We start from the raw sequence: 19,251 nt of genomic DNA on the forward strand, positions 1-19,251 counted from the left end.
TAACTGGCGACTTTCTACAGGAAAAATTTATAGTGAGTTTCTGGGAAAGTCTGGGAAGAAAAAGAGCTGTATTAATAGTTTAATCTCAGCCTGCCTTGTTATGTGGCTGCAAGCAGTGGACAAACAAACTGATCAGAGTATTAGTCAGTGAAACTCCTCAATAGCAACTTAAGATCAAGGAGATGCCAAAACTGAGTTAAGGACTTCAAGCAGAAAATGAAAGCTACCTTTCAAAAAACAACAAGAAAATAAGAACATAATTTTGAATTGAAAAAAAAAAAATCAAACCAAAAAAACATTACTGACCATAAACAGCTTCCAATAACCCAGTAGCAAACATGGTAGAAAGCAAGGTTTATTTCTGTACAAGTTTTCTCTTTGTAATCTGCAAGCTTACTTTTCTGCTAGTTAGAAATTGTAATTAAAAATGAATGACAGCCTTGCTTCTGAAAAATGAAAAAGATCTTTTGTGCTATAAATGTAAAGGACATCGGTTGCTTTCCTGATTGATCTGCTAGTAATGGCTATTGTTTATTAGTGCTGTAAAAAAGATTCACCCCCTTCAATTATAATACATTGTATTTAAGCTTACAATACCAATAGAAAACTTCAGTGTCTTTCAAAGAACAGTCACAATAAGCTGTTCAGCTCTCCAGGCCTTCTAAAAGTCATGTAATTTTCTCATTAATTACTAGATTGGTTTTAATCTAACATTTTATCCTATTCGGAGTTTGAGTACTTCAAGTCCTTACTTAATTAAGACGTTGTTAAGCATTTCCTTTTTCTTTCCACTGTGTGGGTAGGAAAATAAAATATTTAAGCTGGTGGCCAGACAGAAATCACTATACTGTCTACTTCACTGATAGAAATACTTGCTTTGCTAATGACACAATTCAAAAGATAATAAAACAATACTCATAACTTTCTTCTTCTGCATTGTTTTCAGCATTTATGAAACTCCACAGTATAGTAGTTTCCTATGTGGTAATAATTTGCAGAACTCATTAAGAATAAACTCGCATATACGGCAAAACAGACCAGAAGGAGGCAGGTGAAATAACAGAGGAGTAGCAAGTACCAGATGAAAAGCAGAAAACAACATTAAAACAACCAAGCTAATCAACATGAGATGAAAAACATTATTTTCTTTGCCATATTTAAAAACAAACAAAACAGAAAAAAGGAAAGATTCACCTTTCAGAACTCTCAGCATATAAAAAATGCATCTTGTAGTTTAAGCTGATTGTCTCTCTGAATAATAAAGTTAGGTCACATCTCAACGGTCCATAATAGGAAATTCAGACAACTGCTTAGGGTATGATGAGTTATTTCCTGACTATTATTCCATTGACTACAGAAGGAGTCTAAGAAAATAGTAAGAAGTAGCCATTTTAAGCTATACATACATTGAATATGTACATTTCATACATAAATCTCTAAATCTAAAAATTGCTCTAATTTAGTCTCTTTGTCATATAGTCAATAGCTTAGTGAAACATTACGAAAGGGCTGAGATGTCTCTCTAGGCTCACATCAGCCATGGTTTGCACAAGGATACATGGCATTAGGCATGGTTACTGTCTGTCTCCTCTTAATCTCAATTTTTTTCAGTTATTTAGTCAATTAGTTTTAGTGATGAATAGCACCTATACAGCTGTCCATTTCTGGAAATATTGAAGAAACATAGCACAAAAGTCTGAATTCTACAAGAGTACTCTACAAGAAGAACAGATAGAAGACTAATGCATTTTAGCCTTTAGGTAACTACAGCTCTTTCATCTGGCGATTTAGAAACTCAAAGCATTGTAAAACAATGCTAAGCAATGAAGTAAACACTAAAATCACATGACAGTTTGTACATTATGATGTTTTTTGCATATACTACAGTAAAAACTAAAGAAATACTTGGAATACTTCATTTTCAAACAAGAGACTTTGTGATGCAGAAAAATGGACAAAAAGAGTAAGTCAGATTGCATCACTGAGACAACTGTTTTTGAACAGTGTTGATGAAAAAGACTCAAGAATATTATCTAATACTAGAGGTTAAGCTGGCAAGAGAAACAGTCATGCCAAACGTGTTGCTATACCACTGACAATTATCACATTCGAAAAATATGTAGGTATATGTTTGCCAATCTTCAAAACAATCTCCTATCCTTATCAGAATGTTTATTTTCTAACGGAGTTTAGCTGTCTCCATCACATGCAATCAGTAAAAGAAACATTAGCAGACATTGTTTATTGCTCCACTCTTCTGTTTAAGAGAAGGATGATTTCCTTAAATCATTGGAGCTCAGTGGTAGCAATATAAACAACTGTGAATTAGTATTACAAAGTTTACTGCTTATGCACATCAAGCTGCAGAACCTTCTGCTAAGTTAGCAGCAAAATACAACCTAAGAAAATACGTGAAAGTCAAACTTGCACTGAGTAAATTGTTTTGAAGTTTCAAGTACAAATAGAAACACAAAGCTACTGCAGTGCTGCTGGTGAGCTGAAGATAATACGGTCAGGCAAATGAACCTCAGCAGGATTCCCGGATGGGCATCCTTTTCATCCAGCTGTGCTCTGCAGAGATACAGTCCTTAAAAAGAAACAAACCAGCATATCACTGGTTTCAAATTAAAATACTAATAATTATGTGTTGTTAGAATAAACTAAGGTAACATGCAAAACAAATGAAGGAGATTGTTGAGGTGGGAAAAAGAAAGCTCCAGCTATTTGGAGAAACCCAATGAAATAAGAAGCCTCAGCTGCAAAGAATACTGCGGAGGACAGCAGTTCAGAGAGACAGCATCAAAGAAATTACTTGCTGAAACACTGTGCAAAGGACAAACGGGCAAAGGCGTTAAAGGACCAGCAGAGATACAAAGTGGAAAATCAATACAATGACAAATATGGTATGGAAACTTTTAATAACACAGAAATTTAACTAACAGTAAGCAGATGAAAGTGAGCTTAAGCTTCTTTCCTGACTTCAAAATTTATAGCTGTGGAAAACTAACAGTAGAATGGAAATGGATTTTAAAGAAAATCTTAATTCTAATGAATGATAGTCTTGGCTAGAAAAACAAAAAAACACAAAGGTTGAAATTATATTGATAAGAGCAGCCATCAAACATCTGAAAGATAAGAATCTTTTCCATAAACTTTATAGCCTCAGTGCCGAAGGACTTCAACATTTACTTCAGACCAAGAGGTGAAAATATGAGAGTGGGTGACCAACTGGACTGACAGACCTGGGTTCTGTCCAGGAGAAGTGCAAGCACCATCAAACCTGAAAAAATAGCCTTGGTACAGAATATCAGCAAGGAACTCTTGCAAAAAACTGTGATCTGGCTCAAAGTAGTAAACCATGCTGACAAGCAAATTAGAGTGATAAGAGAAATAAGGCTGCCTTTAAAGAAACTTAAGTTTGTGCTTTTCTTCCTTTTTCTCAGTAATTAACCTAAAATGCTTTACCTTGCTTTGTTTATGTTAAGGTTATACATAATTACGGGAAGTAAACCATTACTTCTAAATTTCAGGCTTCTCACCCCCATCTTCTGGTTTGGTTTTACTATTATTCAGATAATTTCACAAAGCTGTTTCCAAAATAAAGGACATCTCTAAGGAAGAGCATTTAGGAGTAGAAAGAGTTGCTGGAACTCATTATTCCTATTAGATTTGGTATTATGAATACCTATATTGTTCAGTAACACCAAACTGCATGAATTTCGACTACAAAGTGAGTACAGAGACACTAAAGAGGCAGATTACCTAAATTAATGGAGGATCCTGTGCAGTGAATTAGGTAACAGACATATGGCTTTTGCAGCTTCATCTCTACAGGAATGGCAAGGCTGTCCCTTGAAGCAAGCACAATGGGTAATTCACATCCATAGGATCATGGAACCATCTGGGCTGGAAAAGACCTTCAAGATCATCAAGTCCAACTGTCAACATGACTCATCAACTTCCACCACCAAATCACATCTCTTAATGCCCTCATTATGGCTGAGCTGGAAAATGACAGTTTTGATCATCTTAACTCATTAACTTTTCTCTCACAAAATACTTTCTTCCCTGCATTATGGGGGGGGAACCTGAATTTCACTGAGTAGAACTTCACTGAGTAGAACTGTCTCTTCATAGCCTTTTGAGCTAAGTTATGGATGTAGTAACCCTGAACATTTCAAAGCAAAGAACTTACATGCATTTTAACACGAATAGAAGATTCAGAAATTTCCCATTTGAATGGGAGACAGAGTAAAACAACTCCAGACCATGATAAAAAATTAGTTATCCTCAGAAAAAAGAAATGTGATTCGTGACAGTCAGTGTTGTTTCACTAAGGGCAAATAATTTGTGACAAATCTGGTGGCCGGCTACAATGGGTTGTATGAATCCTTCTTTTTTTTTTTTTTTTTTTTGTTTGTTTTTGTTTTTGTTTTTGTTTTTTGGCTCAAAGCTTGCTTTCTTGTGGTATTTCTTGTGATAAGACTGCAGGAGATGAGAGATGGGTGTTGTCATTTGGCAAGCAACATACTGTGTGGACAATTTTACATTTCTTTGAAGCTGTTTACCTTTAGAAGATAGTGCTCAGGACTGTCTACTGGCGGAAAACCTAGCCTGTGACCAAATGACTCCTGTTTGCTATGGGAGACTATGGTATGACACCTCTATATCCTGTGAAGGCGAGATACAAGTTGGCACCTCCTTGCTCCCTCTTATCTGCTGGCAAGGCCAGGAAGATAGAAACAAAAGAGTTTCTGCTGAGATTCCAGACCCAGAAGCTGCCACTCCAAGGAGAGCTGACTCAATCACTTTGGATTTGAGCTGTCACTCCAAAGAGAGCTGACTCGACCACTTTGGACTTATTTATAAGTTGGTACTACCACTGAAAAGTTGCCATCACTGCTGTGGTCACCATCCTCCTCAACGGAACAACGCCCGATGACCCACCACTACTGAAGCCTGAACTATGAACCACGCTGGATCCATGATGGTGACTATCTCCCTCTTGCTTCCTATAAGGACTCCTTGCTTCTTCTTTCCTATCTTTTCCATCGCCCTCCTTTCCTTCCCCGTTACCTTAATTCTTAATAGTGTCCTTCCTCCCCCTCCCCACCTCCCCGATTAAGATTTGTAATTGGTTGTTGTTGGACCAACATTTGAACCGTTGTTTCTTAATCTCACGTTGGGTATACATATACTAAAAAGAACCTCCTCTCCCTTCTATAAACTGGAGTGAGATATGGGTCTACAGCACTGGTAGTAAGGGAACAGCAACTGACATCAATCTGGACTTGTGCGTAGCATTTGTCTCCGTTCTACAAGACATCCTTGTCTCTAAATAGAGGAGATGATGATTTGATGGATGGAACATGTGGTGGAACTGGCTGGATGGCTGCATTCAAATAGCTGTGGTCAATGGCTTAAAGTCCAGGTGAAGATGAGTGACAAGTGTCTCTCAGGGGATGTTATTACGACAGGCACTGTTTAGCATCTTTGTTGGTGACATGGACAGGGTGATTAAGTGTGCTCTGAGGAATTCTGTGAACTACACCAAACTATGTGGTACAGCCAATACACTGGAGGGAAAGGTTGACATTAAGAGGGACCACAATAGACTTGAGAAGTGGACCTATATGATCCTCATGAAATTCAACAAGGTGAAGTGCAAGATACTGCAGCTGGGTCAGGGAAATCCCAAGCACAAACACAGTTTGGGCAATGGATGGGTTAAGAGCATCCTGAGAAAGTCTTGAGGGTATTAGTGGATTAGAAACTCAACATGAACCAGAAGTGTTCACTTTGTACTCACTTTGTAGTCGAAATACATGCAGCTTGGTGTTACTGAACAATATAGCTGTTCATAATACCAAATCTAATAGGAATAATGAGTTCCAGCAACTCTTTCTACTCCTAAATGCTCTTCCTTAGAGATGTCCTTTATTTTGGAAACACCTTTGTGAAATTATTACAGCCCAGAAAGTCCACCATATCTTGGTCTACAGCAAAATAAGGAGGTAGGGGAGGTGGGGAGGTCTCCTGCTCTATGGTCCCCAGTACAAGATGAGCAGTTTGGGGTGGGTCCTGAGGTGGGCCATGAAGATAATCAGGGGGCTGGAGCACCTTTCCTAGGAGGAAAGGGTGAGAGAGTTGAGATGGCTCTAAGCAGATGTCATTGTGACCTTCCAGCATTGTGGCCTACAAGAAAGGGACTTTATATAAGAGCACACAGTGACAAGAGGTAATGGCTTTAAACTAAAGGAGAGTAGATTCAGATTAGATACAAGGAAGAAATTCTTCACAATGAGAGTGGTGAGGCATTAGCACAGACAGCCCAGAGAAATTGTGGACACCCCAGAGGCATTCAAATTTTGGTTGGATTGGGTCTGGGACAGTATGATCCTGACAGGTGGCAGCCCTGCCCACAGCAAGAGGGCAGGAAGTAAGTGGTCCTTAAGACCCTTTCCAACTCAAACCATTCTATGATTATATAAAGTCTAGGGTTCATCCAAAAGTTCTGTAAGCTGCCCATAAGCAGCAAGAAGCATTTATGCATATGATGTAATCACCTCTCGGCAACCATCATCACAGCAGGTTCTCTGATATGTCTATCAGCTCACACGCTTTTAAGGAGAGGAATGGTTGATAACAATGGCATTTAGGTAAGATTCTCCCAGATTACTACAAGATGCAACAGAGATATTCAAGTTATTCAAATACTACATATTTCAACAATAATTTTTGAAGGAATTCAGTAGCTTATACTCAATTCTATTGGCTTTCTAGAGAAAATTTTAAAAGATAAACCAAATAAGGCACGCAGAGAAAATTTAAAAGGGATATAAAGCTAACACTGAAACAGCACATTGGTATGACAGCCACTTTAGTGAAATCCAGAAACCTATGTCTTACGTTAAGCTTGTTTTAGGATACTATGGAATTGCTATTGGGATCACCCCTTGTAATATTTAATGGCTGAGGGAAAAGGGTGTAGAGATAAGTTTGCTTCCACATGTTTTTTCTTACAAATGTTTTTTGACTAAATTCTGTGAAAGAAGCATGACGATAAAATTGTAGTCAGAGTGCTAAAGCTTATAATACCGTGCTCTGGATTTTAAAGAAAAAAATTAGAGAGCTACCAGCTAACAGAACAACATTGAGCAGACAAATTTAAATGACAGGCATGTCTTTCTTACAGAATCTTTTACCTCGTCTTGAAGTATCTGAGTCTGTCTGTACTCACACACTGAATTCAGAAAAATCAGCTTGCAGTATAAGGAAGTTAATGACCAGTTTAAATAGTGAGAAAACAAGTGATTTTAATGCCTGTTTCTTTTTTTTTTTTGTTTTGTTTGTTTTTCCTTTTCAAAATAAGAATTCTTTTGGAAAAAAAATATATAAATGTTTCTTAACATTCTTATTGAGCAGATAAGAAAATATGCCCGCTAAAGGACTTGCGGAGAACTGACAAGTGGTCACAGGAGTCCAAGTTCAATTTGCAGGTTCAGGTAGGTTCAAACATAGCAAGACTTAGAACAGAACAGAATGTAAGAATTAACTTTGCAACTCTTTTCCATCTGTATTTAAAAATCCACTGTCGCCCACGGAGAAATAATGCACCACAGGATATTTCTGCACTGCCTCTGCACAATCTTGGTTTCTTGGTATCACTGACAGGGCTAACACTGGCTGTGATAAAACTGCCTCTCTCTTACTTGTAAAAAACATTTTCATCTGCTTTATCCTTGTAAAACAAAATCTTCCGCCACTCCAGAAGCTCCTCTAAAAAACTTTCTGTAAATCCCAAGATCTACAGTTATTTAAATGTTAAATAGATGAGGCAACTGCTTCTCCCTTGCTGTGTATGTGTAAACTTGGAGAAAAGACAGTAATCATATTGCTAAATTGCTTAGCAACTGTAGGTAAAAAAGCTAATATGTCATAATTTATATGTGGAAAGATTGTAGGGGGTTAGCACCACATGTCTTGCAATATTGAGGCTTCCTGCTGAGAACTCCACCACAAACTGGCAGCTGGCTCAAAGCACTGCTATTTTCAACAGTTCAAAAAATGTAAATGTGTCAGCAACTGGTCAAATAGCCTTCATACTGTGATTTATTGCAGTCTTTCACATTAGCCTACTACTGACTTGTATAAATCACTCTCAGGCTGAAAACATCCCTTGTGCGTGGCTTTATAATGAATTTATGTGCTGAATCAATCTTGCTACTGTCAGACTGATCTTGACGCATCTTTGAGCAGTCTCAATTAGACAAAGATAATTTCAGTGTGCCAGGTTTCTTCCAGTGAATGCTGGAATGACAAAGAAGACGAATGCCTGTGAAATTTTATGTGGAAGTTTACCTGCAGCCACTGGGATTGGTCATTGTGGCCCGAGGTCCAGGCATTAACTTTGCCTTGCTTGTCCAGTCGGGCTTTTCTGGGCTCCCAAGCGAACATATCCATGTTGAGCGTTCGGAAAACACTGGAGGCAGTAATTTGATAGTCCTGTATATGCCCTGATTTCATCCCCAGGGGTTCAGAGCAACCTGGAAGAACAAAATAAGATCTGTGACACACGCTACTTATCTCTGTAAGTGGTTTAGGTTTTCCCTTATGGAAAAGAAAACTAGCAATTCTCAAAGAAAGGACTTTAATCATAAGTATTGTTGGGGAGAAACTACAAACAAACAAATGAAAAATAGCCAATTCAAGGCATTTTGTTTCAATACTTGGAAGAATTGAAAACAAAATACAGAATTCAAAGTATTTTAGACCCACACAAATGTATGAACAGAAACCCACAGAAAAGATGACTCGTCTCTTATCTTGGTTTTCTTTTTCTGTCCAGGAATTTGCTATTATTTCCTCTATTCACTTCATTCTTACCATGTTTTTATTCCTTGTGACATCAAGCACGTGGTTGTGTGCTGAGAAAACATTATGTTTATTTTTTTAATAACATTACTGAAGTTTAAATGTTAACAAGCACTGAGTTCTACGCTTTCAAATTACTTGATACTCAGCCAAAAATAAAAAATCCCCCACACATACTGGCAGAGTAGAAGACTAGAATAATGACTGTGAAGGAGGGAGAATATTAGTAGAGAGTTATGTAGGAGAAATAGAGTTACAGGCTCATTTAGCTTAAGCCAGGTGGTTGTCCCACTTTGCTGACTTATTTTGACTGTTGCTAAAGATAGATCTTGAGTTTCTCCCTTATCCCTGCTGGGTGTTCGTGGAAATAAAATAGAACTCAACCTGGGCCAACAATAACAATATAAACAATAAAAATTTAACAAACGACTCTATATTCCTCTGTACTGCTAGGCTGAGAATATGTGAAATGCATTTAGATCCATAAGAAGGAAGAGGGAAACTGAGAACAGGTAAGACAATCCGGAATGGCACCACTATAATAGCAGTACTGGAAGTCAGAAAAGTAGGTGGGATACCTGATTTAAGACATAAAAGGAAAAGAAAGGCAAGTCAGGTAGCTGAGAACAAGAAAAGCCTCCGTAAAGCTCCAGAAAAGTGGATGTATGGCTGGGTGGAGCTGGGAACATAAAAAGAGACAGGTTTCTCATTTATTAACTGTTCCAGCTGTCAAAAATCTGCAGAAGTTTTAATTCCACAATTTCAGTGATTCTCCTCAGTTCAATAGCTACTTATCTCTGTTAAATTTTAAATAACATTTTAATTTCCCCATCTAAAAACCTGATGGGTCAGAACGTGTCCCATACTTAGTGAGCCTCACTGGGGCTGGTGCAAGGAGTGCATCCCCCTGTGATGATTATGAAGGACAGGATCTTGAATTTATGTATCACTGTGAAGACATAGGTTTATCACTTGGTGCTTGGACCCCAAGCCACTGAGCTGGTTCCTTACAGGTAATCATTTCCTGAGTCACCACCAGCTCTGCTGCTTACAGCACACTGGGAAGCTGTGAAGGCCTCCTTGCTGTGACATGACCCAGCTCAGCTGGTGTCTTCTGATAGAACCAGAATGGTATGGCCACTTATAACACCCTCAAAATTGTCTTTTTTTTTTTTTTTTTTGTGCTTTATTTGAGCTAGATATCAATGCTGGCTTTCTTTTTCTTAAAAGTTCATTTCTTCCACAATATGCTCACCTTCATTTGTAAGATGTGACTCTTATTTGGTTTCTCTGATACTCTTAGCAAAGGCCTTTTGGTCAGGTTCTACTTTCAGTTTCTCCAATTGTTTTAACCACAGAATCATCTGGATTCATAGGGGATTCAAATCAGGGCAGCTAAGTCCAAGCCCTCCAGTGGGGTCAAACAGCAGGAGCAAATTATCAGAGACAGGTAATGATACCATGTTCTTTACAATAAGTGTATTTTAACTTTGAAATATGGGCATGTTTCATATTGAATAGAAAGAAATAAACAGAAACCAGAGTTCATTTTTGAATAAACTTTTTAGAATTGATTCACACTGCAAAAACAGAAAATGCGTAGCCTTGCCTGCTGGGAGAACTGCCAAGTTAAAAACAACAAAATAATTTTCCTGGGAGTAGAAGGGAAGAAATGATAGTGTAAATAAGGGAGACTCATCTGTTGCTTTAGAAAAGAATTTGGCTTATTATTCAGCTCTGAAGTCTCACTACAAGATCACAAGGACTTTCAGCAGGAATGTTTCATCTGAGTAATATGAAGGGAGCTCCAGACACAAAAACAAGGGTTGTCAAAACTGTTTTTCAGTGTTGGTCCAATCAATCAAAAACAGTTTTAAGTGTTATTTTTGATATATGAAACAACAGATGTCTCTGCTTGTGTGCCTGTGCATGCATGCATGCCTTAATGGCATTTCACACTTGCCTTCCTTCTCTACTGCCCCAAAAGGATAACAAAGGGGGAGGAGGAAGACAGTTGTTATGAGTCAGTGGAAGAGGAAAGTGAAGCAAAAGATATAAGCATGATGCACATAGGTGGCACAACGATGTGATAGCCTTGTGCCAGAGAGACCACAGGCACCTTGCAGCTCCTGTGGCACCCTGCATGAAAGGAAATGACTGAGTATTTTGATAGTTCATGTGCTCTTTCACTCAGAGCACATACAACAGAAACACTGAACTGATATAAAACTTTTGTGTCCATAGGTAACTTTCCTTCATAGGAGTTTATTTGTAATAATGCTGACAACTCCTTGGGACACCTCCACTATGCTGCATGTTCTTTAAATTTACTTCATATTGTCCTTGAGAAAGGATTAAACTCTCCTCCACTTTTACAACCTGTTAATGAGAGCTCACGTAGACACACTTGGGGCAAAGCTCAGAGGAGCATCTTAAGAGTGAGACATTTCAGATGCTTTGGATGTCACCACCTGTGAAAAATGGTAACTGAATTTAGAAATTAGAAAATTTAGAAAATTTTCTTCCTACTAATAAACAGTTTTCCTTTCTAGATTATACACTACTAAGGATGAACAAGGGGAGTGACACCTAGTATTAAACAAGGATGTTATAAAGAGCTTTTATATTAGAGTTTGTGTGACCGGTATGTACAGGTACTGTTAACATGGAAAAATAGTTGCTGGAAAACAACCAGCCAAAAAGAGGAAAAATACATGCACACTTACTTACATGTGCAAGTTTCCCAAGGACGGTTAAATTTTGGGGACCAACATTCCTCTGCAAAAACTGACAGCTCAGAAAACCAAGGATTTGCCAAATTTGTCCATGGCTACCAAAACACACTAGCATTAATCATATACGACATGAACCACGTGCAAGAAGGCAACTGTCTGCCAAATGCAGATGTGTGAACATATGAGTACATTGCATGAGTGAGTGACTGTTGTGGAAAGTCATCCACTGCTGAATAACTACACTTTGCTCCTACTGCTAGTAATTAATTAATTAAGGCATTACAATAAGCAGTAGTTGTAATCTGTGTCTCCTCAGAAATGAATATCCTATGGTGGAAAGGGAATTTACAATACAGAGATCTGAAAGCATGGGGAAAGCAGGAACACAAGGCTATGAAGATTGATGTCTCATTTATTGATAATCCACTACACAACCACTGATCACAATTTTCAGCAAGCTGTGACCTTGGGTCCTTCTGAGAATATATACCTATAACAGATTATAAAGAACACTGTGGTTGGACTTGATGATCTTAGAGGTCTTTCCCAACCTTAATGACTATAATGATCGTCTTAAGTTTAGCTTAATAAAGATTAGTTTTTAGGATGATCTGGTGTTGCAACATAGTCTCAGTCACTTTGTCAATGATTCTTTTCCTAGGACCAGCACTTTTCAGGGAAGCATGTTCTTCTGCTTAAGACAGACCACCTGTAATTAGAGTGAACTAGTCTCTCTTTATGTACACTCTTCTTTCATTAAGATTGAAACTATTCAGCTGAGCCTTGGCTGCCCCTGGTTCTAAGAAATGATGACCTTGAAAGTGTTAGGAGACCACTGAAATGAAATCACTTCAGTAGCTTTCACAGTTCTTTGAGCAAAACAATTCCTGGTCATTCTGGCAAGGGCTTGCTCTAAATTGCGGTTCCAGAAATGGAAGACATAAAAAAAAAAAAAAAAAAAAAAAAAATCTAATAGACTAAAGCAGCAAAACAGAATTTTCTATTTACTCTCAAACTTATCTATATTGGAAAAGGGCTACACTGAGATTAATGCATTAACTTTTCATTTCTGAATCTGGTTTTGATGCCACTAGAGAACTGAGAATTATTTAACTCCAGCTGTTTTGATATATCATTCGTGAATTGGATGACTATTGTTTGTACAGTAAGCAGGCAGTCACATAAAAATCATTCTAAAATGAATTCAGTGGAGCGCTCCCACTGGTAAAAGGTTGATCTCTTGAAAAAGATAAAAAATTTACATGCTTTACTGAATTTGTGAGGGAATACAGTTCTTGAAGAGAGTAGCTAGAGGTCAGGCTTTACATTTTTGAGTTATAACTTCTGCTACTACAAACCTTAAGGAGGTTTATATTGGCTCCACTTACTCTTTTACTTTCTGCTATAAGAAACAATCTCTGCTTCTGCTGGAAACCCACAACATAAATTTAAACTGAAATCTTGTCAAAGCAGCCCAGCAAAATAAGTCTGTCTTCACTCTGAGTGGTGTTTGGCTGCAGCTGAAGCACACTGATACCTCTGAGGCTGGCATGTACCTGACCCTCATGAGAAATGAATCAGGTCAGCTTTGGTTCCAGAAAGATTTACAAAGTGTTACTGAGCTACCCTACTACTATTACTGTCCTACTGCAATAGAATATTGTCACTTTTATTACTTATATCAGTATAGTTGTGACACGATTTACGTAGGAACAGATTAATTTTTGCCTGCCAACTGTATTCCATAAGGTTGTTTAGTCCATGGGAATGAAAATGCAGTGCTTGCTTAAAGTCCAGTAAGGCCTGATTGAGCCCTTAAGTACCTAAAGAGGCCTATAGGAAGGACAGGAAGGGACTCCTCAGGGAGTGTAGTGATAAGGCAAGGAAAAATGGGTCTAAACTGAAAAATCGTAGTCTTAGATTGAAAATAAGGAAGAAATTTTTTGTTCAGAGTGCAGTGAGGCCCTGGCACAGCTGCCCAGAGAGCTGTTGGTGCCCCATCCCTGGAGGCACTCAGGGCCAGGGTGGATGGGCTGCCTGATCTGGGATGGGTAACCTGCCCACTGCAAACCATTGGAATGGAGTGGGCCTTAAAATCCCTTCCAGCTCAAGCCATTCTGTGATTTTATGATTCTTGTTCCCTTCAAGGAACCCACCTGATAACTCACAGCCCAGGAGTTCCATTCTCAGTGTGCAATGTCGTCGGCAAACCTGAGGATACAGGCGTATGTACTGTGATTTTATTGGAGGTGTGAAGGAGTTAGCATATGGGGTATTGTTGTCCACATTTCCACGGAACACCTGTAAAAAAACAAAACTGTTTCAAAAACACACCAAGATTTATACTAAAGGTATAGCTCATTTCCATGCTTCAGAAATATCCACTCTTCTGATCTGCTTTCCACATTTCACACAGAATTTTTCACAGAGAATGCCCCATTTCCCCCACTGTTCAATAAGGAAATCTTTAAGCAAAACACATTTCCATTGGCTTGCACCAGTGTGTGTTTGCTACCTGCACTGACTCAGGGCCTCTATCTTGTCACTCCTGGGAACCTGATCTACTAATGCAATAAATTACATCTTCTTGTCTAATTACTGCATTAAATAGGCCTTATTCATTTAACCTTCAATTATCTGCACTGATTGACGTTTATTATTCGCCTCTACTCCAAGAGCCTGGTCCAGTTCCCACTGAAGTGTACTGTAACCCTCCCACTGATCTCAGCGGGCACTGAATTAAACCTGTAAGCATTCCTCTATTTAGGCCTGCTTTGTATGTACAGCTCTCTTTAAAAACTGTAGATGAGCACTTCTCACTGGATGACACTGTTTGTGTAGCAAGGAGATTAGCACTGATTAATGAGTTCAATGCTTTAAAGGGTTAACACTAATCTGCCAATGTAATAAGACTAAATTGAAAACATAGCAATGAGTAATTACTGGTAAACTAATTAAAATGAAAATTAGATAAGTGTAATAAACAGGATTTTTCTAGCCTTGGGACACAGCATTTATATGACCATCAATTAAAGTATAAGAAATTCTTAGCAGACAGAAAGTATGAATTTACTGATTTTTTTTTCTGGAATAAAATAAGAACATGGAAAGCTATATCAAGCTGTCAAGTAATTAGGCTTATCTACCAGAGATAGCTCAAATTACTGAGCTGGACCACAAGACATATTCATACAGAGATGACTTAATCTTACCATATCCTCATTTGTGCCTTTTACTTTGTACATCGTCCATGACTTCCCATCATTGCTATAAGCAATTTTGTAAGATTTCACATACTCTGGACTTCCAATCCTTTTGGCACCTTGGGTTATAACTCCAGTGACTCGCATCTTCTTCTGTAGGTTTATCTGAAACAGTAAAATGGCACAACATCACTGCTAGCCTACGGAGGAACACAATTCGGATCCTAGATTGCTTTGATTCCTTCTTTTTTTTTTATATCAGAAAGAAAAAAACATACTTGTAACATCAAAAATGCTATCTTTACACCTGTACTTCTTTCATTCATTTCATATGCACACATAAATTAATAAAAAAAAAAGGAAGAAAAGGCTAACTTAGTGCGTTTCTTACCACTTGGGATGGCAGCCCCAGTGCAGGCGTATGCAGAGGCAAGAGAGGGATCAAGTGTCTGCCAGCCAGACATTTAAATCCTTTATGATATGATCTCAAGATTTTCTGTCACTTGGAAAGGTAATCTAGCAGCTATTAAGGATTATCAGACATCAGTGTTACAATGTTTCATTACATATTATATGGGAAAGTGAGGAAAGGCAGTATTTTACTGCTGTGTTTTTGTAAGGCTCTAGCTATTTCTCCGCTACTTGACTGAAATAGTTGGGCTTCTAATATTTTTTGTCTTTAAAGCAACAATAAATGTTACTGTTGCTTTATCACATTTCTCACAATACATAATGAATAACTACTCATACATCTGTAGGAGAGAGGAGAAGATGCCTATAAAAATTAGGTTTTTTTCACAGGATCTTTCTCATAGACACCAGGAAAAGTCAGGAACATTTGCAGCTATAATGGAGAGAATGAAAGAATTTAGACAGGCATTAATCAGAAGGTATTCGGGTCTGTCTGCCTTGGAAAATCTTCTGTGTTACTTGTTTCTCAGAGCAAAAAAAAAGCCCACCAACATATGTTTGTAAGAGGACAATTCTTGTCTACTGCCATTTCAAAATTTAGTTAACACAGAGCAGCAAACAGTCAGACACAAAGATTTCTGGAATTCTGTAATAAAGATTTAACTCTCTGTATAGAATTTAAGATTATTTATAAATAGACAAGATAGAAGAATATGACATATATTTACAAAATTTATAATAAAAAGAAAATCATTTTCAAAAACAAATTAAAAAGTACAGTCAAACATAAAAATCATTGGTTATTTGCCTTCTATATGTGCCGTTCAGTGATATCTTCAGGTGTAACTGTTCAGGAAAAGGAAAATCTCAAGGAAGATAACACAATACCAAATAAGTTTTGTTAGTGTTCTTTGATCTTATGCATATACCTAATGTTTCAGATTCACTTTTTTTTTTTTTTTTCCCCCAAATATTAATATTAAGAAGTGTTTTTTGGGTGAGGATTCATATAGAAAATATTTCTTATGATTTGTTTCTAAGGAAACCATGAGTTTAGCCACCAGATTAGGATTACTGTTACACTGTCTCCTTTTTGTGCCTCAGCCTCAATGTACAACAAATCAAACGCTGCACCTCAAGAAGCAAAATGATGAAAAATCCTCCACCAATGACAAGCAAAAATAATCTGTTGAAGAGCTAAATGCTTCAGCAGGAATTGAAACTTGGAGAAATAAGAGCACTACTGAATGAAGGAAGATTTGAGGAAAAATAATCAAAATTAAATGTAAATAATTAATTTTTTTAATGCTCCCTTAATATGCATAACGTTTTACCTCAATTCTTTAAGGAAGGAAAAACCCTGCATTTGTTCTACTGTAGAGCAGGCCCCTCTATACCTGTACATGGCACCTGAACATGTAAGTTACACAATGTTACTTCTGTATTTTAACAGACAGAATCTTTGCTTTTAGAAGCTTTTTCAATCAAGTTCTGAATCATACGTGGAGATCTGGATTTAAACAGCACTGAGCTTGGAACAACTTAGGAAATGAAAACAGGACATGGTGTTTTGCAATCAGGTCTGCAGGTTTTGTCAGTGTTTGCAGAAAAATCCTGGTGAAGAGGGAGGAAAAATGCCTTCAAATCCTTGCAGCTTTCTTACATACAAAACTCTCATGAGGCTAACCTCGTGACGGCGGCAGCTCCTTTCAGTGTATATGGATGTAGCAGGAACTAATTGGCCCTTTGTGTCTGAGTTCCTTTATGGGTTTTAAACTTCTCAAGTCAGAGCTTAGTAAAACACAAACTATTATAACTGTTCAATGGCTATAATGAAGCTAGTGCTGAAAATCTTTTTTACTTAATGTACTTCAGCAGGAAGCACAGTTCCCAGTGTGCAATGTGAACCGGCTCTTTTAGCATTAAAAGCATTTTCAATGCATTTTTTTCTATGGCAATTGTGAAGAAAAACAACTCAAGATGCTCTACTTTGTGTACATAAGAGAAATACAGATTTAGGTTTGGAAGTAATATATTCTAATTATATGGCAACTTTGTTTTCAAACAAAGGAGTGAAAATCAACAGGGCAAGAACAAGAGTTCAACACATCATTTTATAAAAAAGCAGTAGCTTATTTGGGCATAAAGGACCCCTTATCTACCAGGCAAATCAAGGATGATAGAAGATCCTTAGTACTTTGCGGGCTTTGCCCCAGTAATTTAAGAATTAATGGATCGCAAAGGCTCTGAAAGTAGAAGATCCCTGCATAGAAATCTGAGGAAAGTGTTGCTTAAAAATCCTGATGCATTCTTCCAGCCTGGCTTCCTTCTGATGCTACACTGTGAAGAAAGCAGCCCCATTCATGGTGCTGCAGTCAGCTCCAGAGTACAGCAACTTACATGTCACTCACTGTAAAGATTTTGGCTATGATGTTTACACATGAATCCCAGTAAAGAGTGCCCACTGCTGCACTTCCTCACAGCATACACCATCTGACAGAACTTGAGTAAGGTGCCACTTGATACCCACAATTAATCTCCCTGAAATTGCCTTTGTATGTCAGTGCAAAAGTTTCCTTTGACTAGAGTAAATGATGAACACTAAATCAAGCAGGTAAAGGCCATAATCTCGTTTAAGTCCATTCAAATCTAATTATAGATGAAAGGGGTAATATCTGCATAATCACAGAATCACAGTAGGACAGAACCATGTGTTGGAAGGGACCCTAAAAGGCCATCTAGTCCAACTCCCCTACAATAAGCAGGAACCCCTACAGCTACATCAGGCTGCTCAGAGCACAGACCAGCCTGGCCTTTAATGTCTCCAGCGGTGGGGCTTCCACCACTGTTTGGGAAACCTCTTCCATGTAGCACAAATTCACTATGCTGATTCGGAAAGATAGTTGACATAAACTCTTACAGTAACAGGACAAGAGGGAATAGTTTTAAACTGAGACGGAGGAGGTTTTGGTTAGATTTTAGCAGGAAGTTTTTCATTCAGAGCATGGTGACACACTGTTTGTTACAGGTTGCCCAAGGAGGTTGCAGATGCCCCATCCCTGGAGGCATTCAAGGCCAGGCTGGATGTGGCACTGGGCAGCCTGGTCTGGTGGGTGGTGACCCTGCACGTAGCAGGGGGGTTGAAACCAGATGAATCCTTTTCAACACTGGCTGTTCTATGATTCTATGATATAGCCAGAGCCAAGCAAAAAAAAAAATCGCTCTCAGGCAGTGCTTTCAAGTGTGGTGCATGCTTAAGAGCTGGGGAGTAATTACACTCTATCAGTTTAAAATACTCCCACCAACCCTGAAATTTCATTTAATTTTGTTCTTTTCAATCATCATAATCTTCCCAGAACCATGATTAGACCACTTTTCTCATTGCAGCAGTTTACAGAGCCACTGCCTTTTTCAACAGGAGAGGAAGAAGCATCTTGTCATGTTTTTTGCTCTTGGCACTGATTCTGTAGCAGTAATTTTCACTGGTGTACTAATGTCTTTGATGGCAATGATTCATAGAAATCAGTTTTGGGATGCTGTATCATTCAGATGTCTAAACAGTTGAAGATGTAGGCAATCAAAATTTAAATGGAATTTAACTGAAAATAAATCCTTGTCAGAAAGGAAGAATAAACAAAAAAGACTATTTTTTCTCAGGAGAAAACGTCAATATGAACAAGGCAAGTTTACAGTTCCTACAGATTGCACAGAATAAAGATAGAGCATTATTTTCAAAGACATTTCAGAACCACCTCTGAAAATCTGTAATGCACTTCTGCAGATTCACTTCTAGGTGTGAGCAAATGGAGGAGCGTAAATCTGGACCATAAATCACATCATATTTATGAGGGAGCTATTCAACCAACTGTCCTAAAGTCCAAGAAGAACTTTCCAGCATGCTTAAAAAAATGTAGAACTGCAGAAGAAGAGGCAAAAGTCATTGTCATAATATGCCAATGTAACAAAACAGGAGAAATTAGGTATTCCACCAATGGAAATTCATATATCTCTGCAATTTGTGAACAAAT

At 38.0% G+C, this 19,251-nt stretch overlaps 1 protein-coding gene across 1 annotated transcript in view; it reads right to left on the reverse strand.

Moving 5' to 3' along the window:
• EDIL3 (EGF like repeats and discoidin domains 3) overlaps positions 1–19,251 on the reverse strand; it is a 274,624-nt gene that overhangs the window by 45,156 nt on the left and 210,217 nt on the right. Inside the window, exons 7-9 of the mRNA XM_042866211.1 lie at positions 14,822–14,977; positions 13,766–13,910; positions 8,362–8,546 (exon numbers count right to left, since the gene is read on the reverse strand). Coding sequence (XP_042722145.1) covers positions 8,362–8,546; positions 13,766–13,910; positions 14,822–14,977 — 486 coding nt within the window. The remainder of the gene's footprint in view (positions 1–8,361; positions 8,547–13,765; positions 13,911–14,821; positions 14,978–19,251) is intronic.

The sequence above is a fragment of the Lagopus leucura genome, unplaced genomic scaffold, assembly GCF_019238085.1.
Source record: "Lagopus leucura isolate 7727_CA_CO unplaced genomic scaffold, USGS_WTPT01 Super-Scaffold_810, whole genome shotgun sequence".
In the NCBI taxonomy this organism is placed as follows: domain Eukaryota; kingdom Metazoa; phylum Chordata; class Aves; order Galliformes; family Phasianidae; genus Lagopus; species Lagopus leucura.